This window comes from Mastigoproctus giganteus, chromosome 5 (genome assembly GCF_048544385.1).
Source record: "Mastigoproctus giganteus isolate SK-2022 chromosome 5, ASM4854438v1, whole genome shotgun sequence".
Classification (NCBI taxonomy): domain Eukaryota; kingdom Metazoa; phylum Arthropoda; class Arachnida; order Uropygi; family Thelyphonidae; genus Mastigoproctus; species Mastigoproctus giganteus.
Window position 1 is genome coordinate 117,901,182 of NC_143579.1, and position 26,890 is coordinate 117,928,071.

The following is a 26,890-nucleotide window of genomic DNA, read 5'->3' on the forward strand; positions in this document are numbered from 1 at the left end:
TAAAACAAAGTACATACTGGTGGTGTAGTTTTTTGAAGAGTATCCAGCAGATGAACTATTTTGGCTTCTTGTTTCACGTATTCTACTTCTTGTATAACATCCATACTTGCCGCCCCAGCACGTCCAACATTTACAGTTACAGGCTTCACCAATGCACTACGAGCAAAGTTTTGAATTTTTTTGGGCATGGTAGCTGAAAATAATAATGTCTGCCTTTGTCCCTTGAAAAAAATAAGAATTTTTTTAATAATGAGAATGTACAATTTTAAATTCGGAATTACAGTAAACCATCAATTTAATGGACCGGACAAATAATAATACAATAATGTACATATTAATCTCAACATTATTATTTTTTTTAGGTTATACAAAACTTCAGTGTTATTATTAATTAAAAATTACCTATTTCCACTATTGTTTTGATAATTATCTACTTTTATTTTTATAATCAAATTCAGGAAATTGTTTTTTGTTCTTTCTGAAAACATGTTCAAATAACTGTTTTCCCAGATAACAGATAAGAGCAGGCAGTGACTTGCAAGCTGAATGTGATGCTGGACACTAAAATGCAGGTCTATCGACTCGCTTTGTTTCGGTCTGTCTGCCTCAAGCTATTGTGCAGTCAGGTTGTATACAGAGTGTTTGTGATTTCTGAATTGTGGCTTTATTTATTAAATAATTTTGCAATCCTTACAATTTAAAATGGCATCAAGTGATAGAGGAATTAAAAGAAAGCGTGTGAACTTAAATGTGGCACAGAAATTAGAGCTAATTGAGAAATTAGAACCAGGCATCTCAGTAGCACATTTGTGAAATTTACGGCTTAAAAAAAAAAAAAACTGTTTCTGATATCTGTAAATCAAAGGCCAAATTGCAGCATTTTATATTTACAACAGAATATTACATATTCCTTATTATAATTTAATAATTTTATATTGTACAGTACTGTATATTGTATAAAAGCTTTTTTTTTAATATTAAGAACAATAAAAATTGACCCTCCCCCCCAAGGTTACATTCCATTTAACAGACTTTTGGCATTAACAGACACCCCTTCTCCCCTATTAGTCCGTTAAATCGAGGGTTCACTGTATAAATAATGCAGTTCATATAAGTTATATTATTGATATTTTAAATGAACTGCATTATTAAAATATCAATAATATAACTTATAATAACAATTAAAAGTTGCAGTTCACTTAAACTACATTAGCCAACAAAAAAAAATTTTGTGATACCTCCACAATGAAAATAGATGATTCTTGAGGAAATAAATGCACTGATTCCGAAAATCATCATAAAAAGTCTCTATCATGTCTACATCAAAAGATGTACCAATGTTTAATGTTAAAATAAAGGGATATATATGTCTAATTCAAGTTTGTAATACAACTGGAAAAAAAAACATTATATGTTCCCTATTACTCATTTAACTTCGGGAGAAAAAAATCCTAAATCATTGCAAAATAGTTATATTTCAATAATATATAATCAGCATACCTGTAATTATCCTTAAAATGTTTGCTACTAAGGGATTTTCTCTTGCATTCCTGCTTACTCTCCCTCACAGGAACCAGCAATAATCCCCCATCATTGCAGGGTACCAGCGACTTTGGTACTGCTTTTCCATCATGGGAATATATCTTGACGAAACAACTTTGAGATGGAAACAAAATTTGAGATGGAATGAAGAAAATTTTCAACGACACGCCCTTTGTTTTTGTAGCATTCGAGTAAATTAGACACCAACATTTCATAGTTTTCTTCTTTGCTATTACCCAAAAAACCATATACTACTGCCTTAAATGATCATCAAGCTGCCAATTCAACCTCCTTTAACTGGGTTTCAAACACATCATCTTTCAGGAGCTTCCTAATTTGAGGCCTATGAAAATTCCTTCCTTCAAGTTTAGCATATGTTAAATTAGGAAACACACTTCTCAAGTATGCAAATCCGTTGCCTTCTTTCACTAGTCCCTTCACGAAATTTTTCATCAATCCAAGTTTGATGTGCAGGTATGGAAGAAGAACCTTATTTAATTTCACTAAAGGATTATATTTTACATTACATTGTCCTGGTATGAACTCGTCCCGCTTGTCCCAATGTTGAACAACATAATGTTCATCTGTCGCACAGCTGTCCCACAAACACAAAAAAAAACACAATATTTTGTGAAACCGCCCTGCAAACCAATAACCTTAAGATTACCACATATGGTCAAACCATAATCCTGGTACTTTATACCATACAGAACCTGAGATATGCTTTCATGACCAGGTCCAACTGAATGAAACACAGGAATTGATGGAAATTCGTTGCCATTATGAAGCAAAACTGCTTTTAAACTTAATTTTGAGGCATCTGTGAATAAGCGCCATTCATCTGACTTATGCACAACACTTTGTTCTTTCAGAAGTCCAATAATGTCTTTGCAAAAACACACTGTCCTCAGTAAAAATATTTTTAAAACTTTCCATGTCTTTTTCAAAACACTGAAATCTTTGTTCCTGCTGAGGGCATATTCCACTGCTGTATCCTAGAACTAACAGTTGAGCTTGTTCTTTCAGCAAATTTAAGTCTCAAACCAAATCATTCAACTCATCTTGTTTGATTAAATATAACTCACTACAAGTTCAAGTTGAGGATTCCCCGGAAGCCTCCACTTCACCTCTTGTGATAACCTTTTGATGAAATGAAAGCCTCCACTTCACATCTTGTGAACTGGAGGCTTCCAGGGAATCCTCGACTTGAACTTGATCACTGTTATCTTCCCCACTACTGTTATCCCAAGTTTTTTTGGGGGAAGGGACACTGGTATTGGCAAATCAGAACTGTGTGGAACAGGCCAAATTGCAGAAAGTATATTTGGATATATTATAGGTGTTTGCTTTTTTTTTTTAGACAGACCAGATATATTTGTCATACAGAAGTAACAATCATTAATGTAGTTAGATGGTTCTTGCCAAACCATAGGGCTGCAAAAAGGTAACACTTTGAGTTTGTAATGAAACCACTTCCTAAGGTTTGTCATACAGGTAATACAACAATTGTGAGGTACTCAAGATTTGTCTTGAGAACCTCACAATTGTTTGTATTACAGCATTAAGTGGGTCAGAAAACTGTTAGCTTGTGGGGGGGATGTATTCACAGACTAAAAGGTTAATAGTAGCTGCAGGCAGATGTGAAAGTGATTCTTGCACTGCTTCTATTAGAATGAGCAGTGGCCTAGAGGGTGGGGTGCTGGAGGTTCAGGGCCTGGTGGGAATCATCATGAAACAAATAAATACATGGGCCATGTTAGGGTAACTAAGAATAAGAAATAGGTGCATGTATACTTTGCATGTACACCAATGCTAGAAGTATAGTAAATAAATTTGATGAATTTGAAGTTGGGATATCAGAGACATGGTGTCACACAGATACAAGAAGTGCAGAATTGGAATTTGGGGGTTACAATGTGTACAGAAAGGATAGACAGGATAGGAAGGGAGGTGGGGTTAATTAAGAAAAACAAAATCTAAGAAAGTACATCCAGTTGACATAGATGGACGGTACAATGTTGAGTCAGTTTGGTGTGATATAAGCATACAAAAAGCAAAATTGAGGGTAGAAGTGAGTCATAGGCATAATGACTCTAATGAGTACAATGAACAATTGTACAGAGAAATAGAATGGGCCAGTAAATCAGACTATGTTATATTGTGAGATTTTAACTTCCCAGATATTGACTGGAACTTATGGTTTGGTCACTAGCACACTAGCAAGAATTTTGTGGATTTACTGGATGACTGTTTTCTGCACCAGCATGTTAGAGAGAGGGTAATACTCTTGATCTGGTTATCAGCAGAGATGATTCGTGATCAAGAATTTGCATATAAAGGACCCATTAGGTGGCAGTGATCACAGTGTACTGATGTGGGAGTTACTTAAAGATATAATTACCATAAGGGGTAAAGGTAAGGGTTTTTTTTCTTCCGTAAAGGTAACTACAGTAGTCTCAGACAGTTTTTAAATTCTGTACAGTGGGGACCAACTGATGATGTCACCAAAAGCAAATTATAAGTGGGAAGCATTCAGAGAACTAATCGGGGAAGCTACTAGGCTTCATACCGATTAAGAAATATTGTTAAAGGTTTAGGCCTAAATGGTTGTCAGATGAACTAACGAGACTCATGGCACCGAAGAAAAATGTATGGGATGCATATAAATTATCAGGTGACACAGAAGCCTATGCATATAAATTATCAGGTGACACAGAAGCCTATGCATATAAATTATCAGGTGACACAGAAGCCTATGGCAGATATAAGCTAGTCAGTAATCAAGTCACAAAGGAGGTTAGGCAAACGAAGGCAGATTACAAGAAATCTTTGGCAAAGGATGCTAAGAAAAACAGCAAGGAATTCTTTACTTATAAAAACTCTAGAAGGAAGGGGATGAATCAGATTGGTCCACGTAATATCAATGGTTTGACTGTTGATGATCCTGCTCAGATAGCTGATAATCTGAATGCATATTTTGCATCTACATTCACACATCAGGAGTTATTAGGGAAGGAAAATGCCAAAAATTTATCAAACTGTAACAGGATGCTTAATGATTTTGTAATAAATGAGGGCAAAGTGGAAGAGAAATTGTTGAAGTTAAACATAAGAAAAGCAGCTGGGGTGGATGGGATCTATCCAGTTATATTAAAGGAGGTGGCAGAGGAAGTAAGTAAACCCTTATCCATAATTATGAGAGCATCCTTGGACTCAGGAGAAGTCCTCAAGGATTGGAGATGTGCAAGTGTATCCTCAATTGACTAGGAGGGATTTAAGGGTGACACGAGTAATTACAGACCAGTTAGTTTAAATTGTGTTCTGGGGAAAATAAAATAAATAAATTTTCTGTTTATACTCCGGGACGACCAAACAGTCAGAAGAGTTTACAAGATAAAAAGAATGCAAGAAACAGCAAATAATGGAGTCACTTGTTAAAGATGCATTGCAGGATCATCTAGACAAGATTGCAATAATAATTCAGACACAGCATGGGTTTGTTGAGGGAAAAGTTTTATCTAATAAATTTGATTGGATACCATGATGTGGTTACAGAGGAACTGGATGCCAAAAATAATTTTGATATCATATACTTAGATTTCAGGAAAGCTATTGACACTGTTGCACATGGAAGAATACTGTTCAAATTGGAGCAGTGTGGTATTAAGGATAAGTTGCGACAATGTACAAAAGGGTGGTTGAGTGGGAGAAGACAGTGGTAATCAATGGATGCTGCTCTTTGTGGACTAATGTTATTATTGCCCCCCCCCAGTGTTTGGTGTTGGGTCCACTGTTGTTTTGTATATTTCTAAATGATATTGATAAAGGTATATCAGTCTTAAACGTCGAAAGGCTTAAAGTCGAAGTTTGCAGATGATATAAAGGTTGGCAGGTTGTTAATGACAGTAATAGCAGAGTGCTACTGCAACACATGATCCAGAAAATTTGGGCAGATGGGCTCAGAAGTGGCAACTGAAGTTTAACATTGACAAATGCAAAGTACTGCATATGGATAGAAGTCAACCCAGTGAAACGTACCAACTGTGTGGTACTACACTTAGGGTAGTAGAAAATGAAAAAGATCTGGGAGTAATTGTGCAGATATGAAGTTTTCTGAGGAATGCAGACAAGCTGCCAGAGCAGGTCATGGGGTATTGTCAATGATATACATGAATTTTGCTAGTTGGGAAAAGGAGGTGTTTATCCCTTTGTATAAGGGAATGGTCAAGCCACGTCTTGAGTACTGCATACTCGTCTGGAGGCCTCATTTTAGGACGGATGTAGATTTGTTTGAGCATGTACAGAGAAGGGCAACAAGATTGGTGAGGGGAATTAGCATTAGCATTAGTAGAGGCATTTCATGCAAGAAAGCAAGCTTATGCAGCATCAGCCAAAAAAATAAATAAATAAATAAAACATAACCACTTCCACTTCACCCCTCTGTTCATTCAAAATACCTGTCCAGCTGAGCCTTAAACTTATTCAGGCCATCAACTTCCACGACAGGGGATGGAAGTCTCTTCCACCAACCAACCACCCGCTGGCTAAAGGCAAATTTCCTCACGTCTATCCTACATCTGTCTTTCCTCGATTTGAATTTATGCCCTCTCAGGTGATTATTCTGAGCAAGAGGAAGAATCCCATGAGCACTGAGCATGCTCAAACGATTCAAGGCTTTATACACCTCTATCAGATCACCTCGCTGGTGCCTAGTCTCCAGACACTGTAATTTGCAAAACTTAAGCCTTTCTTCGTAGGAGCACCCCTTTGTTCCATTCACTAATCTTGTTGCTCTTCTCTGTCTCGTTCCAGCATCTGTACATTCTTCTTGAAATGAGGCCTCCAGACCTGTATACAATACTCTAGGTGTGGCCTGACCATTGCCTTATACAAGGGAATAATCACCTCCTTATCCCTGCTAGAAAAATTCCTATATATCATCGACAATACACCATGAGCTACTCTTGCCGCCCGTCTGCACTGCTCAGAAAACTTCATATGTGCCTGCACAACCACCTCCAGGTCCCTTTCATTCTCTACCACTGTCAGTGTAGTAGCACAGAGTTGATAAATTGCTCTGGGGTTGCTGTTTCCCATATGTAGTACTTTACATTTGTCAACGTTAAACTTCATTTGCCACCTCTCAGCCCATCTGCTCAACCTTTCCAGATCCTGTTGCAGCAGCATAGTGTCAGTAGTGTCCTTGACAACCCTGCCAACCTTCGCATCGTCTGCAAACTTGGACATTAAGCGTGATATACCATCATCAATATCATTTATAAATACAGAAAACAATAATGGACCCAATACTGAACCCTGAGGGACTCCACTAATAACATTAGTCCACGATGAGCTGTGTCCATTGATTACCACTCTGTCTTCTCCCACTCAACCATCCCTTTATCCATAGCAGCAATTTGTCTCCAATGCCACACTGCTCCAATTTGTGCAGCAGTCTTCCATGTGCAACAGTATCAAAAGTCTTTCTAAGATCCAAATATATAATATCAAAGTTATTCCCTGCATCCAGTTCTTTTGTGACTGCATCATAGTATCCAATCAAATTGGTCAGGCAAGACTTCCCCTTAACAAAACCATGCTGTGTCCAAACTATAACTGAAGTCTTGTCTAGATGATCCTGCAGTGCTTCTTTAACCAGTGCCTCCATTAATTTTCCGGGAACAGAAGTTAAACTAACAGGTCTATAATTACTTGTGTCGCCCTTTGATCCTCCTTTGTGAATTGGGGTCATATTTGCACATCTCCAGTCCATGGGCACTTCCCCTGAGTCCAAGGAAGCTCTCATAATTATGGCTAAGGGTTTGCTTACTTCCTTTGCTGCCTCCTTTAATATAACTGGATAGATCCCATCCACCCCAGGTGCCTTCCTTGTATTTATCTTCAACAATTGAATGAAGGGATCCCCTTATCAAGAGAGGCTTAAGTTCTGCAAACTGCAGCGGCTGGAGCTAGTTACCTGCGAGTTGATCTGATTGAGGTGTATAAGGCCTTGAATGGGCTGAGAACGCTGATGTCTGATGGGATTCTTCCACTTGATCAGATTATGAACCTGAGGGGGGGCATGAATGCAAATTGAGGAAAGATAGTTGTGCAATAGATGTGTGGAAATTTTCCTTTAGCCAGCAGGTGATTAATTGCTGGAACAAACTTCCATCTGTGGTTGTGGAAGTTGATAGCTTAAATAAATTCAAGGAGGAACTGGACAAACTTTCAGAGGGAAATGATATAGATGTATGAATTTGGGGTTTTTTTTTTTTTTTTTGGCCAATGCCACATAAGCTCATGCGCTTGCTTTCTTGCATCATATACTTCCATTACTACTACTACTTTCTGGGCCATACTGGAACAGCCAACTTTCATCACAAGCAATTACAGTACAGCAAGTCCCCGACATACGTAAGAGATAATTCAGAACTTATGTAAGTAGATTCTTACATAACTCGGGAATGACTAATAAAATATGCCAAAATTACAAATATTCCCTGCTATGCCAAAATTACAAAAACCACATAATATCCTCAGAAAAATGAAGAAAAATAGTAATATATATTTAAATTAATTAGTTATTTTATTTTTATATATTAGTTATATATTTTTAATTAGTTCAATTAAAAACTATCTGATGACAGCAGTTGTTGTTTTTTGGTTTTTAGGAGCATTAGCAACTAAGGCCATATTGCTCCGGTGATATACGGTGGCCATTCCCTGACCTTTCCGCATCCTCCGTATTTCATGGCTTGAGGGTTCGAACCCCAGCTTAATCAAGAAGCGTGTGCTATACACTGCTGCTCATGCCCACTTGGCTACAGAGGTGCCGAGGACAGCAGTAAAGTTCTGCCAATGCTACTGCCATCCTCCAGTAAGATGACCCAGATCAATGAGCACATATGAGTGGTACCGTCACAGGAAGAGCGAAGATAGTGATTTTTCAAGGAGGTAATCACATAGCAAGACAAAGTGACAATTAATTTAAATGGCCATTTGACTTATCACAACTGTTTTTACTAGGCCAGTAGAATCTTCATCTCATTTCACATAAATATGTTAACCTACCGCAGATCAATGTGTGGATGTGACTCCCTCTTGTGGGACAATCAAACATAGCAGATTTCAATGTAGACCCCTTCCCCCTCCATCCACACAAAAAAGTAGGCTAAGTATGGGCAATCTTTGATTGCCCCATTCAGCCATTGAAATTGTAATAATGAACTTTTAAAGAAAATTTAAAGATATAATGATGTGCTAATCAAATTTACACTAAAAACAGATCAGGAAGCAAGTTTAAGTTTACTGGAGGTTTTTTTTTTTTTTTTTGTTTCTCCCTAAATCCAGAATACTCTTAAAATGGAAATATATATAGAAAACACACAGGCTCCATTTTAAGATTTACCTCCAACCAACTTCAAATACAAAGACTGGAAGCATTATCTTGAGAGCCTCTCAGCTCAGTAAAGGACAAGTTCTCAAGAATGAAATCAATACAATTTATCAGATTTTTATCAACAGTTACTCCTGACACATTTAGAAAGAATATATACCCCCCCCATAAGTAAAGCTGCATGATCAAAAATATCATAAATATTCTCCCACAGTCCAAGACACTAGGTATAAAATAACCAGTGTACCAACTACAGTATCTCTATAGTATGGTATCTACCCATAAAGGTAAATATACAGGCAGGGGCATATTTGGGGGTGGGCAGATGGGGCATATGCCCCTCCTTAACCAAAAATTTTAAATTGGAGAAAAAGGATGCAGGAGGCAGTCTAAAAAAAAAAAAAACTCAAAAGCCTGGTCACCATGCCCCCTCGTACGATGATACTTGGACCTGGTCGTCATGCCCCCCCCCCCTTACAATATACCTGGATACACCACTGTATACAGGTTAGAGAAAAAGAGCTGTTATGAAGAGTAGAGAACACAAGGATGATGTAGAAAATGTCCACATATACACACCAGTCACATCCAGCATTCCATACTTGGAACAACAACTACAGGTGAATTTTTCTGAATACAACAGTCCTATCCAATCAAAAGTGATATAAACAGGCTTTACAAGGAGACCTTTATAATAAGTATACCATGTATATAATAAGTATATAATATGATGATTCTTTGTGAACTCATAGAGATGAGATCACAAAGAATCATCATAGAAACACATAAAATCCAAGGAAGTGAAGCCAGTCGACATCGCTGGACAGTGCAGTGTCGAGTCAGTTTGGTGTGACATAAGCATTGGGAGATCAAAATTGAGAGTAGGAGTGTGCTATACGCCTAATAACTCTGATGAGTATAATAAGAAACTGAACAGGGAAATAGAGTGGGCCAGTAAATATGAGAATCTTATAATGGGGGATTTTAATTTCCCAGATATTGATTGGAATTTGTGGGTTGGTCCCTCACACATTAGCAAGGCTTTTGTGGATTTATTGGATGATTGTTTTCTACATCAGCATGTTCGGGAGGCAACTAGAGGGAGTAATACTCTTGATCTGATTATCAGTAGTGATTCTTCATGCATTAAGAATCGGAAGATAAAGGAATCACTAGGTGGCAGTGATCACAGTGTGCTGAAGTGGGATTTACTCAAAGAGATAACAACCATTAGGGATAAAGGGAAGGGTTATTGCTTTCGTAAAGGCGACTACGATGGTCTGAGACAGTATGTAAATTCTATACAGTGGGACCAACTGATGATGTTACCAACAGCAAATTCAAAATGGGAAGCATTCAAAGAACTTATCTTGGAAGCTACTAGGCTTTACATACCAACTAAGAAATAGTGTTCAAGGTTTAGGCCTAAATGGATGTCAGATGAACTAATGAGACATATGGCAGAGAAGAAAAATGCATGGGATACATATAAATGCAGTGCAGATGGGCTGCAAGAGTAGCTCAATGATATATAGGAATTTTTCTAGCAGGAATAAGGAGGTGATTATTCCCTTGTATAAGGCAATGGTCAGGCAACACCTTGAGTACTGTATACAGGTCTGGTGGCCTCATATCAAGAAGGATGTAGAGCTGCTGGAATGAGTACAAAGAAGGGCAACAAGATTAGTGAATGGAACAAAAGGGTTGCTCTTACAAAGAAAGACTTAAGTTTTGCAAATTACAGTGTCTGGAGACTAGGCACTGGTGAGGTTTTTTGTTTTGTTATTTGGTTTTTAGGAGCATTAGCAACTAAGGCCATATTGCTCCAGGATATGCGGTGGTCATTCCCTGACCTTTCCGCATCCTCCGTATTTGGTGGTGACGGGCTCGAACCCCGGTCTAATCAAGAAGCGTGTGCTACGCACTGATGCTCCTTCCCACCTGGCTACGGAGTCGCCTAACCGGTGAGGTGATCTGATAGAGGTGTATAAAGCCTTGAATGGTTTGAGCATGCCCAATGCCGATGGAATACGTCATCTTGCTCAGAATAATCACCTGAGAGGGCATAAATTCAGATTGAGGAAAGAGAGATGTAGGATAGACGTGAGAAATTTGCCTTTAGCCAGAAGGTAGTTGGTTGGTTGGCGGAACAGACTTCCATCCCTTGTTGTTGAAGTTGATAGCCTAAATAAATTTAAGGCTCAGCTGGACAGGTATTTCGAACGAACGGAGAGGTGAAATGGAAGTGTTTTGTTTGTTTTTTTTTTGCCTGATGCTGCATAAGCTTGCTTTCTCATCATATGCCTCTACTAATGCTAAAGGAAAATATAATCAATTTACTAATAGAATTCTTATTCTGTTATCTTCGCAGTCACTCATAAAAAAAAAAATATATATATATATATATATATATCACAAAATCTGATATATAATCTGTTCAACTATTATTCTCTTTGAAAAATAAAGACAAATTTTCACGTACACAAAAAGTGCTTTAGTTTCTTCACTTTCAGTAAAATACTTTTTGGTAAATAAAAAAAAAAAAAAAATTGATTTAGCAGCAAAACACAAAATAATCTTTGAAATAAAAATACCTTAAAGTAAGAAAAGATGGTCCGAACATCCTCCTCAAACCCCATATCAATCATGCGATCTGCTTCATCAAGACAAAGATAACGACACATATGTAAATTAACCATTTTTTTGTCAAGCATATCCATTAATCGACCTGGGGTAGCTACCATAATATGAACACCTCTGTTTGAAGGAAAAAAAATATATTTTCACTATATGACAATAATTTTAAAATCAAAAAATAATAAAATGAAATTCCTTCTGTTATGAATACATTCTACAATTGGTGCTTATCTACAAATTCAAATGATATAGTTACATTTTGTGATATTCAATTTTCAACACAAAACGAAGTACAGTAAACCCTTGATTTAATGGACCCTGATATAATGGATTTCGGATTTAACAGACAGAACAAATAATAATACAGTAATGTACATATTAATTTTGACCATATTATTTTTTTTAGGTTATACAAAACTTCAGTGTTATTATTAATTAAAAATTAATAATAATTACCTATTTCCATTATTGTTTTGATAATTACCTACTTTTATTTTTATAATAAAATTCAGGAAATTGTTTTTTTTTCTTTCTGAATAACGTGTTCAAACAGTTTTCCCAGATTACAGATAAGAGTAGGCAGTGACTTGCAAGCTGAACATGACTCAGGACACTAAACTGCAGGTCTACCGACTCACTTTGTTTTGGTCTCAGTCTGCCTCAAGCTATTGTGCAGTCAGCTTGTATAAACAGTGTTTGTGATTTCTGAATTGTGACTTTATTTATTAAATAATTTTGCAATCCTTACAATTTAAAATGGCATCAAGTGATAGAGGAGTTTAAAGAAAGCGTGTGAACCTAAACATGGCACAGAAATTAGAACAAGGACTTTCAGCAGCATGTGTTTGTGAAATTTGCAATGTAAAAAAAACTGTTTCTGATATCTATAAATCAAATTGCAACATAATTTTATATTGTACAGTACTGTATATTGTATTAAAGCTTTTTTTTTTTTTTTATTTACATTAGGAACAATAAAAAATGTCCCTCTCCCAGGTTACATCCAATTTAACGGACTTTCGGCATTAACGGACACCCCTTCTCCCCTATTAGTCCGTTAAATTGAGGGTTTACTGTAATAACAGTAAACTATGCCCTTAATGTAAGCAAAAAAAAAAAATCTTTAAATATACTCTCTTACTTCAAAAATTCTGTCTTTCTTTCCAAAAACATATACAGCAGACTCTCGATTTACCGGGATCAGATTAACCGGGACACTTCAAGACTCCAAATTAAAAAAAAAATCAAACAGAAATAATAAAATTCAAGTAATAACTAGAACAGGTATAAACAGATATTTTGCAAGTCATAAATAATCGACAAGAACCGATGTTATAAATTAGTGCACCTATTATCTTGCAACCCCTGCTGTTTTCACACCTACTGCTCAAAAAAAAAAAAAAAAAAAAAAAAAAAAAGGCCAAATGTTTAGTTTGTTTTAGTGCATCGCGTGGATTGTTGTGTTCCGTCACATTGCAAAAGGACAAATTTTGTTTCGTTATTTATGTCAGAGGTATCGGACATTTTTTTTATAGTAAATTTATTATATTTTTGTTTAGAAATCGCGAAAATGATGGGTAAACGCAAAAGAGTTGCACTTTCGGTTAAACATAGACTTGAATTTATTGAAAAGTTTTAAAATGGTGCATCTGTTAAATCTCTAAAGAACCATTATAATGTTGATGACCAAACCATACGCAACCTCGTAAAAAATAAAGGGAAGCTATTAGATTTAAAATCAACATCGCAAAAAATATACGGAAGCATCGTATTGGACACACGAGTAGTACATGGTAAGTTTTTTTATTTTTTGGCATAATTTTTTACGTAGGTTGCTGAACATTTTTTGACATAGTAAGTCCCCGACTTACGCAACTACGGTTTTACGTAAATTTGTTTTCGCTCAGTGTTTTTTATTCATTGTTTTTTTTTTTTTAGGATTTTAAAATATAAAACAATAAAAAAATAATAAGCAATCAATAACGATGATCACGGCACGCACAAATTGCACAAAGTGAGATTGGAGCAATAAGCAAAAAAATAGGAAAGAAGAGAAGATTCTTACAATTATTTATGTTTTTTTTATATATGACTGAAGATTTTAGTGAAGGGGGGACACACTTCACCATAATAACGAAAAACCCACAGAATTCCAGCTATCGGTATTATCGCAAATGCAATAAGATAGAGTTTACTACCCATTTATAATAGATTGCACTAACTAAAAGCCCAACAGCCTAAAAAAAAGCCCAATAAAACGGAAGGTGTAAATTTTTTTTGTTACTTTATGGTAGTGACCTCCAGAAATGTGCTTTAGTAAAATGTGAGCTCGCGCGGGGTGATAATTGTGAGTTTTCGCCTTAACCCTGTGAAGTTCTTTAAAGAAAATTTCATTTTGACCATTATCATGGTGCCAACTAAGAAACAGCGGTACTAGAAAATCTACCAAGAAAACAAAAGCAATCAATTTGGGTCAGAAAATTAAACTAATAAGAATGTATGAAAATGGTCAAACATTAACAAGTATCGTGCTGAATTCAGATTTGTCAATAATAATATAGTAGCAATATGTTACTAGTCATTCCTGAGTTATGTAAAACTTGACGAAGTAAGAAGTCCTGGAACTTATCTCTTACGTATGTCTGGGACTTCTGTATTTTTGGATTAAGCTGGAAATCGATTATCCGGGATTTGTTTTTTACCATCTATCCTGGAAAATTAAGAGCCTACTGTATCTTGTATATCTCGAACTTGATAGCTAAAGTATAAGGTAAAACTATATAGTGGAATATGTATTACTGCATTAGCTTAGTACAGATTGTATAGTAGAGTATAATATAGTAGATTAATCAATTAAATTTATTAACGTTATTAATTTTCATTGTTAATTAATTTCATCGTATTTAAGTGGAAATCATGCCCCAGGCTAGAGCAGCAAAGAAACGTTCACAAAGTAGCGGGAGTGCTGTGGGTCGGAGGAGAACCGAAGGGGACAATTCTCTAACATATCACACAGCCTAAAAAAGGTGAAACTTGTGAAATGTTTGCGTAACTTTCTAGAACAGGACATGATCTAGTCGAGGAGGATGTCTGTGTCTGCTAAGTGCACAGAGTATCATGAAATTAGGTGTCAACTCAGCGTTCTGATGGGCGCCTATGTAAGTTTGAAGAGTAGGGTACATGCCCTCAAAGTAATTGAAATGGGAGAGCCCATCAAACTCTCGGCTGCCCAACTCAATGCCAGAGCTCACTCTTGTGCATCAGGCAACACAATGGCAACCTTCAGGGCAGAATGCGCTGGTCCTACAGGAGCTAGCTATTGTCAGGGAGAAGGGAAATATGTTGAGCAAAAAGGATAGGCCGAATAGGACCAGGGTATGTCTGCCAGGGGCAAAATATAATGACGTTGTAGAGCAGATATCATCTTTTAAGGAAACAAAGGGTGATATTGTTGTACATGTTGGCACTAATGACATCAAGAGCAGGAGATCTGCGGACTTACTTAAAAATTACAGGTGAATGTTGAAAAAAATTCGCGAGTCAGGGTTAAATTTGAAAGTGTCTGCAATTCTGCCCAGACACGATAGGAGAGAGTATATGATGAGAGCCTTGTCAATCAATTTGACCTTGGAGAGATTGTGCAGGATTGTTAATGACAGTAATGATAGTACACTACTGCAAATAGGATCTGGAAAAGTTGAGCAGATACACTGGGATTTTTTTTTTTTTTTTTTTTTTTTGATTTGGTAGTTGTTGGCGCATCGGCTTCTGTGGCCATATTGCACCTCCCAAGGTTTTTGCAGTACTTTGATCCAAGCCCGAGGCGGGAATCGAACCCGCGACCTTTGGGTTGCCGGGCAGGTACTTTACCCACTCGGCTAGCCCGGTCGGCGATACACTGGGAGGTGGTGACTGAAGTTAACATTGACAAATGTAAAGTATTGCATATAGGTAGCAGTAACCCAGAGTAACATATCAACTGGATGGTTCTACACTCAGGGTAGTGGAGAATGAAAAGGCACTCAGATATGAAGTTTTCTTTGCAGTGCAGACAGGCTGCAAGAGTAGCTCATGGTGTCTTGGTAAAATAAAATTACGGCTTTCTCAGAGCAAACCGTAACAGGTTTAATAAATATACATAGAAACATACAAAGCTTTCGGTTGGTTAGACAACCTTCTTCAGTTGAAACAAAACATAAAATGACAGTTAGAATGGAGGCGTGTACTGCCAATCTGGTACGTGAAGCACGTGGCTAATTGTTTGAGGTTGAAGTCTGTGGCTGTGACGTATGTGGACGTGGCCAGCGCTTGTCAATGGACAGGACTATTGCTTCGGTGATAGGGTGAACTTGACAACCACTATTCCTGTTCATTGAGGTATTGGAGCATTTGATGTTTAACGATTCCAACCAGGCGCGGCACAGATAATGGTGGGACTTATCCACAATCACAACATCATGGTGTGGGTCAATGTCGTGGTGGGTTGCCCAGACGTGCTCAGCAGTAGCTGAGTGCTCCACATCCGCCAAACGGATCGCCCTCTTGTGTTCGGAAAGGCGTTTTTCGAGCCGCCTTCCGGTTCCTCCAACTCCCAGGGAGAAAACTATGATCCCTCATTTCCAACGTAAAAACACCTGTCCCCACCCTACTGCAGAGTGGGTTGGTCTACCGCATCTCTTGCCGTGACTGCACTAGCTGCTACTTCGGGGAAACTGGAAGGCGGCTCAAAAAACGCCTTTCCGAACACAAGAGGGCGATCCGTTTGGCGGATGTGGAGCACTCAGCTATTGCTGAGCACGTCTGGGCAACCCACCATGACATTGACCAACACCGCGATGTCGTGATTGTGGATAAGTCCCGCCATTATCTGCGCCGCACCTGGTTGGAATCGTTAAACATCAAATGCTCCAATACCTCAATGAACAGGAACAGTGGTTGTCAAGTCCACCCTATCACCGAAGCAATAGTCCTGTCCATTGACAAGCGCTGGCCACGTCCACATACGTCACAGCCACAGACTTCAACCTCAAACAATTAGCCACGCGCTTCACGTACCAGATTGGCAGTATACGCCTCCATTCTAACTGTCATTTTATGTTTTGTTTCAACTGAAGAAGGTTGTCTAACCAACCGAAAGCTTTGTATGTTTCTATGTATATTTACTAAACCTGTTACAATTCGCTCTGAGAAAGCCGTAATTTTATTTTACCAATATGAATCTGGAGCGCATAGGCCTTTTTAATCATGGTGTCTTGTCAATGATATACGCGAATTTTGCTAGCAGGGATAAGGAGGCGATTGTCCCCCTAGTACAAGGCAATGGTCAGGCCACACCTTCAGTTCTGAACACAGGTCTGGGGGCCTCATTTTAGGAAAGATGTAGAGCTGCTGGAACAAGTACAGAGAAGGACATAGAGATTGGCGAGTGGAACAAACGGTTGCTGTTACAAAAAAAAGGCTTAAGTTCTGTAAATTTCAGCTTCTGGAGACTAGGCACCTGCGAGGTGATCTAATTTAGGTGTATTAAGGCCTTGAATGGTTTGAGCAAGCTCAATGCTGATGGGATTCTTTCTCTTGCTCAGATTACTCACCTGAAGAGACAAATTCAAATTGAGGAAAGACAATTGTAGAACAGATGTGCAGAAATTTGCCTTTAGCCAGTGGGTGGTTGATAGTTGGAACGAAAAGCTTCCATCTGTTGCAGTGGAGGTCAACAACTTAAATAAGTTCAATGCAGAACTAGACAAATATTTAGAGTGAAAGGATGGGTGAAATGGGAAGGGTTTTTTTTTTTTTTTGGCTGATGCTATATTAGTTTGCTTTCTTGCATCATATGCCTCTACTAATGCTAAAAACAGAAGATAAATGATATCAGAAAGATTATTTTATAAGTTTACTTTCACTTTAAACAGATGGTAAAGTTTATCTATATTAAATATGCTCCCAATAATCCAGCTAATCAAGACTGCTAAAACACTATATAAACTGATACCAAATAACCTCCCCTATATAGTATTAAAGCATTCATAATAAATATTTTTAGAAACTTGGAAATAATGAAATACAGGAACTCCCCAACTTACGTAAGGGTTGCATTCCGCAAAATGCTATGTAAGTCGGAATTTCCCCCGTGCTTGTGCAGCACTCACAACTGTGCTCACTGAATTGATTGAATCAAAAAAGGAACATTCGACGAGCATGTAAATAGAATTATTAATTGTATTCATTCAATTTTTTTATCTCGTGTATGAAAAAATTACAAAAGCGTGCAATTTAAAAAAAATTTCAAAATTATAAAATTACAAAAAAAGAAGAGAAAGGCATAACTTCAGTTCAGCATGATTGCCAGAATCGACATCTTCAGCTGATAATTATGTCACTGCGGAGGTTGAAGGCAGTGGAGATTTAGAAGGGGTCGGCTGCTCGACCTTACGAAAGAACATATTAATGGATGACTTGACGGTGGCTTTTTTCTTTACATCATAGATTTATTCGTAGCAAGCAAGCATATCATTCATCCCTCTGGTAACTTTTAAGCTGTCAGGATCCATCTTCTCAAACCTCGCCATTACCAATGCTTTGTTATTGTTATTCGGTTTTTAGGAGCATTAGCAACTAAGGCCATATTGCTCCAGGATATGCGGCGATCATTCCCTAACATTACCGATGCAATTTCACAAAATGCCATTGCCATCTCTCTGAGGATGAAGCATCTCAGCTCCTCTTTCGGTTCACCTTGAGCTTTGTCAGCATTTCTTTCTTTCATTATCGCTGCCTGCAAGTCAATAAGTTCTTCATTAGATAATTCCTTCTCTTCTTCCTCTATTAACTCCTCCACATTTTTGGCATCAACCTCCAACTGAAGTAGCTCTGCAACCTTTACAACCTTATCTGTAACCTCTTTATATGATTCATCTTTTTCAAATTCTTCGAAGCCGTTTATGTGCTATGGGCTTATTTTATTCATGCACCATTTAAACAACTTTTAGTAATTTCCACCCAATTTATTAATTTGGGTGGAAATTAATAAATTTTCCACCCAAATTAATATTTGGGTGGAAAATTATTAATGTTTAAGATGGCATGGTAAATTATTAATGTTTAAGATGGCGTGGTAAATATTGTAAGATTTCCAAAAGTCTCTTAATATAAAATTTTTCTCATCGTCTACTGCAGACAATGTCCAAGCAAATATTGTGCATTCCATAGGTTGGATGAGTGAAGTTGTGTTTAGCAGTAGAAACATGTTCAAATTGAAATCATCTAGATGCATAGGATGTCCAGGAGCATTATCTAATAGAAGCAAAATCTTGTAAAGAACATCATTGTCTTTACAATATTTTTCAACCTCAGGAATGAAGCAGCATTTAAATCAATCCTCAAAGAGAGATATTGTTATCCATGCTCTCCGGTTCGATCTGAAATGCATAGGTAGGGTGGATATATTGATGCCTTTAACTGCACGAGGATTTCCAGAATGGTACACAAGCAGTGGTTTTAATCTGTAATCTCCCACTGCATTAGCCCCAAGCAGCAAGAGCGTGACCCAAAAGATACTTTTGACACCTTGAAACCTGGCATTGTATTTTCCTCTTTGACAATGTATGTTCAATCCAGAATTTTTGACCAATACAGAGCAGTCTCGTCAACATTAAAAATTTGCTGTGTTGAATAGCCACTGTCATCAATAATTTTTTCCAACACATCACAAAATTTCTCTGCAGCTGCAGAATCGGCACTGACAACTTCACCGCATACTTTAACGTTGTGGAAACCAGCAAGATGCTTGAATCTATTAAACCACCCTTCGCTTGCCATGAACTTGGGTTGGGGTTCGCCATACTTATCCTTAATATCTTTATAAATAGTTGTTGCTTTTGCTTGAATAGTCATTACTCAAGGGCACTCGCTTCTGAATCTGATTTTCCATCCATATTATTAACAGCTATTCCATCTTCGATGTAGCACCTGAACGCTGTTTTGTGATCACTGTTGACCTTAAGTGCATTGATCCTTTGATAGTGCACATATAGTACACTGTCCTTTAAAATAGTATTCACTGTTGAAGCAGCGAGACGTAATTCCCTTGCAATAGATGAACTTTGTCCTGCTTCGTACTTCCTAATCATTTTCATTTTTAAATCAGTTTTGTTTCATTTCCTGGCACTGCCAACACTTGCACTTTTCATTGGTCGCTTTCCCTTCATCATTGTAATATGTAAATAGGAACAAAGAGAAGTTTATGAAAATTTGTTTTTCATATGATTGAAGATTTCAGTGAAGGGGAACACATTTCACCATAGTAGCATAAAACCCCACAGAACTGCAGTTATCGGTATTATCACAAATACAATAAGATCGAGTTTACTACCCGTTTATAATTAGATGCACTAACAGAAAAACCCAATAAACCGGAAAGTGCAAATTGTTTTTATTGTTTTTTGGTAGTGACCTCCAGAAACATGCTTTAGAAAAATATCACAAAGGTGTTCAAAACTGATTCTTATAATGGGAACATATGATAATGATGAAAGGATGCAATTGTTCACATTATGACATTTTCATGATACCTCCATTTATTCCTATGGGATGCAAAATACATTTCCACAATTTTTTTTTTAAGTTTGCACCAGCCAGCATTACATAAGTTGGGGAGTTCCTGTATCTCACACTATTTAGTCTTTTAAAATTTATAGAAAGCAGGTTGGCTTCATCTTCTTTTGTTTTTACGATTGGCAAAGTGTAAACTGCATAGCGAAATGCAATGGTTTTAATATTCACAACAGAAAAAAAAAAAGTCACATTACCATTAGCTGCCTTAATATACTACTTTTGAAAAAATAGCACCGCTGATGAAACACAATAATGAAACCATTTAATTTAAAAGATAATTTAAATAAATTATATTATTTACTAATACATAAGAGGACAAGGAAGTCCCACCATATTGAAATTTCCTCTTAAAGAAACACTATGAAAACATCAAGTTTATTGGGCTGAAATGATAACTTCAAAGTTTATTTGGACATCAGTAAAAACTGTTACTCTGAGTCCTTTATGTCTGATACGACTTTGACAACTATTATAATTTAAATTACTACCACCGAACTCTATTTTGAAGATGGCTATATTTATTGTTGTTGTTATTTGGTTTTTAGGAGCATTAGTAACTAAGGCCATATTGCTCCTGGAATATGCGGTGGTCATTCCCTGACCTTTCCGCATCCTCTGTATTTGGTGGTGATGGGCTCGAACCCCGGTCTAATCAAGAAGCGTGTGCTACGCACTGCTGCTCCTTCCCACCTGGCTACAGAGGCACCCATAGCTATATTTATCTAGTCCAATTCTCATTAATGAACTCTTAAGTATTTTTAATACAGTTTTGTATTTTGTTTTGTCACATTACTGTTAAAAATTTTCCTTAAACTGTCTTTCACTTCTTGCATTGGCTGATTTTGGGCTATTTTATAGACATTTTATTTTTGGCCCAATAATCTGAAAAATTGTATGTTCTTGGGGACAGGGTGCTACAAATGTTTTGCTGCTCCCTCTGCAGACCATTTACTTCTATAAAAATTTTGAATGTTTTAGAAATGCTTGCTATTCTTAACACTGGCTAAGTTGGCCACTGCTGATTTTTGCTAATATTTCTTAGTTTAAGAGTTACATGCCACAAAGAATATTAATTCTGTATATATTATTATGATTGGTTACCTTATTTAGGTTATTGGTGATTTTTCGCAAAGTACTACATCATCTGCTTACTATTCTGTCTTAATTTTGTGTGCTAATACTAAGTTAGCATTAGGTGTTTTTGGTATGTATATCCATTGTACAACGTATATAACATTTTACTTGCATGGTTGTGCTGATGTATATTTTTCAAGTCGTGGGTAAGTATCCTGGTTCACTCAGCTTTCCCCTCCCCTGCTAGTACCTCCAGTCTGGGCCACTGGTATAGCATTATTTCCAATGGGTGCAAGATCTTGTCCTTCTCTAGGCAGTTAACAATAGTAGACCCAGCTCCTCACACCAAGGAGGGGTATTAGGAAGCAACCTTCAAGGTGATGAAGAAGCCAAAACATCACAACAACAGAACTCAACACAATTCGCATAAACTACACAATAATGTGCACACATATGGCCTTTTTACAGATTCTGTATCTTCATGGTGAACCATCGCAGAGTTGAACTGATGGTGCAGGTGCCGCCATACGTTAGGAACAATATACATACATCATATTGCAACTGATATTTAATTCACACCACATTACAATTATAGTTAACCTTTTAATGACATCCAGTTGATCCCTTACAGAAGTACCTCCAATACAGAGACAGCATCTTAAGTTTGGCAGCCCATCATCCACTAAGCACTGACAGTAGTAGCGGGTTATTTCATAGGTCTGTTTTGCTAATTCTCTCTGCCAAGAATTAAACAAAAAAAAAAAACATTAAGCACATTTTGATTTGTGTATCCTCTAATTTCCAACCATCTCCCTCTCTCAATAATATACAGGATTACATAAGCACTTTATAACCTAGTTATAAGAAAAAAACTATACACAGCAAAATAAGTAATAAATTTAAAAAAAAATGTAGCTAGGTCAGAAAGTCACACGGTAGAGCATATCAACATGTTCTTGACATGTTGATATGTTCTACCTTGTGACTGATAAATTTCTTTTCTGATTTCTTTTCAGAAGTCAGAAAAGAAATTTATTATATAACACGATGCTCGGGGTGCAAATAATCACATTGCGATATAAGTGTGGTCACAGAAAATCCTAGCCATTTTTTGGCATTCAAACTTCATATGTACTATTGATTTTGCTCGTCTCTTTTTTGCATGATAATTGTAATACTACATCTAAGAAATATCACGCAAAGAATAATAATGGAAATAATATGCAATGGCATTGTTTCAATCTTTTATTGATGCACTGTATAATGAAGTATTTAAAAAATCAATACCATGTTGTTAAATATACATAAACACAATAAGCACACACCTTTTGTCACAAAAACAAATCAATACTCACAAACACTGCTTTTCCACATTGTGGTATTGACTGTTACATTCATGTTTTAAAATTAACAAACTGTCGAAAATTCAGGAGAAAAAGGAAAAAATAATGCACTCCTTGTTCTTTCAATTACTAAGTAGACATTAGCAAACCAACTTTTACACATTTTATTCGTTACTTTCAAGTCTTTCATTTTTAAAAAAAACTGAATCAAGGGTTGACTGTTTCATTGCATCTCTGTTTCTTTTTAACAATTTCAATAAGACATTTTAACTGTAAAATCTAGTTTGCAAATCAATCAACGAGTGCCTCAGCAATACAAGTCAACAAGCAAGTTGTTTATTATTGTTCTTACGGAAATCAAGTGATAATGCATATCGCGGATTCAGAGTTAAACTGAAAATATCGCCACGTGTTCACAAGGAATCCAAAATGCTGCTCTTCAGTGACTAAAATCACATTTCAACTGATGAAAAATGGGAGCTATGCTTGCATCATGTTATAAGTGGAATCGCATTTTAACGGGTTTTGGCTGTGTGTTATTTTTATTTTTTTTTTTTAAAGGTTTGTAAAAATATCACTTGATGTAAGAACCACTATACATTCATTTTCTCCAGCATTCTTTTCAGGCAGTTAGGTTAAACTTTGGTAAAAAGTGTAACTTCACTGACATGTTTAATATCAAAAATGAGTTCCATATCACTCTCAAACACTCGACCATGCAGGTATGCCTTCAGTCTATCAAAAAAATAAAAATCTGATAGGATGAGCTCAGAGATAATAGGGGCTGACGAGCATGAATCCTTCGGTATTAGGGAGGCATTATGCTCCACCCCCAATTAGGCAATCTTTGACAGTGTAATCTATGCTGTGTGCTGTTTTGTGTTATAATAACATTAGAGTTAGTATCTTCAAAATACTGTACAAATACCACTATATTCTGAAGGATAAAAGCAATTTGTTGGTTATAATATTATATTATTACATTATATATATGAACTAATGAACTGATACACCCTCCAATTTGGCGGTATTATTATATTGATACTGTGTATGATATTATCAGTACACTGGCAGACAATTAATGCTGTATTTGATATCATCCGTGCACTGATAGACAATCTCCGACTGTCTCCATGTGCCAGGAACAATAACCAACTAGTGGTAGCACACGTTATGCTAGAAATTACCTGTACAGTATTGCAATAGATGGTGGGGGTTGCCAGGAAAGCTGGCTGGGACCATCTTCTTTAATAAATAAAATATTTTTTTAAAAAAAATGTAGTTTCTGGCATTGATTAACTGGTCTTGGCCGGAGAGCATGAATTCTTCAGTCTCAGAGAGGAGCCTCCCATTTGTGAGCCATGTGTTAGAAGCCATCTTATCTATGTAGCCTTGTTGGTCATTGTAGTGTCTGCCTTGGAGTGCCTTCTTTGCCCATCTTTGTATTTGTTTCTTCTGTGTGAGCCATGTCTCCTTGTTAAGGTTGAGTGCCAGCTGCCTATCTTTCTTATAGCTTGGTAGATCGATGCTGCATTTTCCTGGAATTAATCACAGGTTCTCAATCGCCTTCCTCTCTTGTTCAATGAGACCTCTCAGTCCCTTCCCTCCTCCTTTCCAGGATCTGGTCAATCTCTCAATGGCCGACTTCAGTTGGTGTTGGCAGCTCTTCAGAATCATTATCCTTGTCAATCTCATAATCTCCTCCAGCTCAGAGTTGGCCCAATCTATGATCGTGAAGGAGTATGTTAGTACTGGAACTGCATAAGTATTTATGGCAGTCTCCCTGTAATGACAAATCTCTTGCTGAATGCCAACAGTTTCTGATCATGTTCCCACCATTCACCATTCAGTCTCTGTTGGTATTTCTCAATGATGTGGCCTTGATTTCTTTGTGTTCTAGCTGTCGAGCCTGCAAAATCCCCAAATATTTGTAGATCCTCTCTCTCTCTCTCTCTCTCTCTCTCTCTCTCTCTCTCTCTCTCTCATGGTTTAATCTCTTCATCGGTCTTCAGCTGGTAGTTCAGCCGACTAGATATCCCTGATGCAATCCATGGGTCTTGCATTTGTCTAGGCCAAACTGCATCTTGACGTCAGTGCTAAACTCTTTGGTGATCCAGAGTAGCTGTTGCCGACCGGGCTAGCCAGGTAGGTAAAGTGCCTGCCTGGCAACCCAAGGTCGCGGGTTCGATTACCGCCTTGGGCTTGAATCACAGTAAAATGCAAAAACTTTGGGAGGTGCAATATGGCCATAGAAGCTGATGCGCCAACAACTAACAAAAAAAAAAAAAAAAGAGTAGCTGTTGGGGTTGGTTCTCAGTTGCAGCATACAATTTTATGTCATCTATGTATATCAGGTAAGAGAATGTGCGGCTTCTTTTAGGGTATATCCATAATTGATGTTATTAAGCATGATCAACAGTGGGTTCAGTGCTAGACAGAACCATGGTGGGCTCAGGGAATCTCACTGGAAGATTCCTCTTCAGACAGGTACTGGTCTGATCATGATGTTCTGGACCTTGATGGTGGTCCTCCATTTTGTCATGGTTGCTTCTAGGAAGTGGACTAATGTTATTAGTGGAGTTCCTCAGGGTTCAGTGTTGGGTCCGTTGTTGTTTTCGGTGTTTATGAATGATATTGATGATGGGATATCAAGTTTAATGTCCAAGTTTGCAGATGATACAAAGGTTGGCAGGGTTGTTAAGGACACTACTGACGCTATGCTGCTGCAACAGGATCTGGAAAGGTTGAACAGATGGGCTGAGAGGTGGAAAATGAAGTTTAACATTGACAAATGTAAAGTACTACATATGGGAAACAGTAACCCCAGAGCAACGTATCAACTCTGCGGTACTACACTGACAGTGGTGGAGAATGAAAAGGACCTGGGGGTAATTGTGCATGTAGATATGAAGTTCTCTGAGCAGTGCAGACGAGCTGCAAGAGTAGCTCATGGTGTCTTGCCAATGATATACAGGAATTTTTCTAGCAGGGATAAGGAGGTGATTATTCCCTTGTATAAGGCAATGGTTAGGCCACATCTTGAGTACTGTATACAGGTCTGGAGGCCTCATTTCAAGAAGGATGTAGAGCTGCTGGAACGGGTACAGAGAAGGGCAAGAAGATTAGTGAATGGAACAAAGGGTTGCTCTTACGAAGAAAGGCTTAAGTTTTGCAAATTACAGAGTCTGGAGACTAGGCACCGGCGAGGTTATCTGATAGAGGTGTATAAGGCTTTGAATGGTTTGAGCATGCTCAATGCCAATGGGATTCTTCACCTTGCTCAGAATAATCACCTCAGAGGGCATAAATTCAAATTGAGGAAGGACGGATGTCGGATAGATGTGCGGAAATTTGCCTTTGGCCAGCGGGTGGTTGGTTGGTGGAACCGACTTCCATCACTTGTTGTTGAAGTTGATAGCCTAAACAAATTTAAAGCTCAACTGGACAGGTATTTCGAACGAACGGTGGGGTGAAATGGGAGTGTTTTTTTTTTTTTTTGGCTGATGCTGAATAATCTTGCTTTCTTGCATCATATGCCTCTACTAATGCTAATGCTAAAGTGTGTCAGTGTCTGGTTGGCTTTGTAGATCTTCAGTGTCTCCAGCAGCCAGCTATGGGGCATGGAGTCGAAGGCTTTGCAGTAGTTGATGTAGGCCATGTATAGATCGCGGTGCTTCTTGTAGACTTCCTCAATAACTGCAATGTCAACGGTCACCTGCTCCTTGCATCCTTAACTCATCTGCTTACATCACTTCTGCTGCTCTTGATGTTCTGGCTCTCCAAGTGGTCTGATATCTTCTTAGTTAAGCAGCTGGTTAGGATCTTGTACAATGTTGAGAGACAGTGAATGGTTTATACTTCACCAGGTTTGTGATGTCTTTGTTCTTAGTCTTCAGTTAGGTGATTCCTTGAGTCAGACTCTGGGATTGTGTCAGGATGCCTGACACAATCAGGATCTGGGTGAACTCTCTGCTATATGCCTGTGTGTGTGTGTGTGTGTGTGTGTGTGTGTGTGTGTGTGTGTGTGTGTGTGTGTGTGTGTGTGTGTGTGTGTGTGTGTGTGTGTGTGTGTGTGTGTGTGCAGCTGAACTTCTTGTACCAGTAGTTGTGGATGTTATCTATTCCTGGGGTTTGCCAGTTGTGGGATTTCCTGATTGACTATTGTACTTCTTTCTCCAAAATCTCCCATTCAGTCATCTCTTGTATGTTCTGTTCTTGGTTTTCTTCCTTTCTAGATCTATCCAGGGGCATGGCCATTATGGCTATCTTCGCTGCTACAGGT

At 37.7% G+C, this 26,890-nt stretch overlaps 1 protein-coding gene across 2 annotated transcripts in view; it reads right to left on the reverse strand.

Annotated features, from left to right (window-relative positions):
• Window positions 1–26,890, reverse strand: part of abs (ATP-dependent RNA helicase abstrakt) — a 191,103-nt gene that overhangs the window by 62,100 nt on the left and 102,113 nt on the right. For both annotated transcript variants that reach the window (XM_090373425.1, XM_090373426.1), the window contains 3 exons: window positions 21,866–22,002; window positions 11,536–11,698; window positions 18–221 (listed from right to left, as the gene is read on the reverse strand). In XM_090373425.1, the coding sequence (XP_090229551.1) occupies window positions 18–221; window positions 11,536–11,698; window positions 21,866–22,002 (504 nt within the window). The remainder of the gene's footprint in view (window positions 1–17; window positions 222–11,535; window positions 11,699–21,865; window positions 22,003–26,890) is intronic.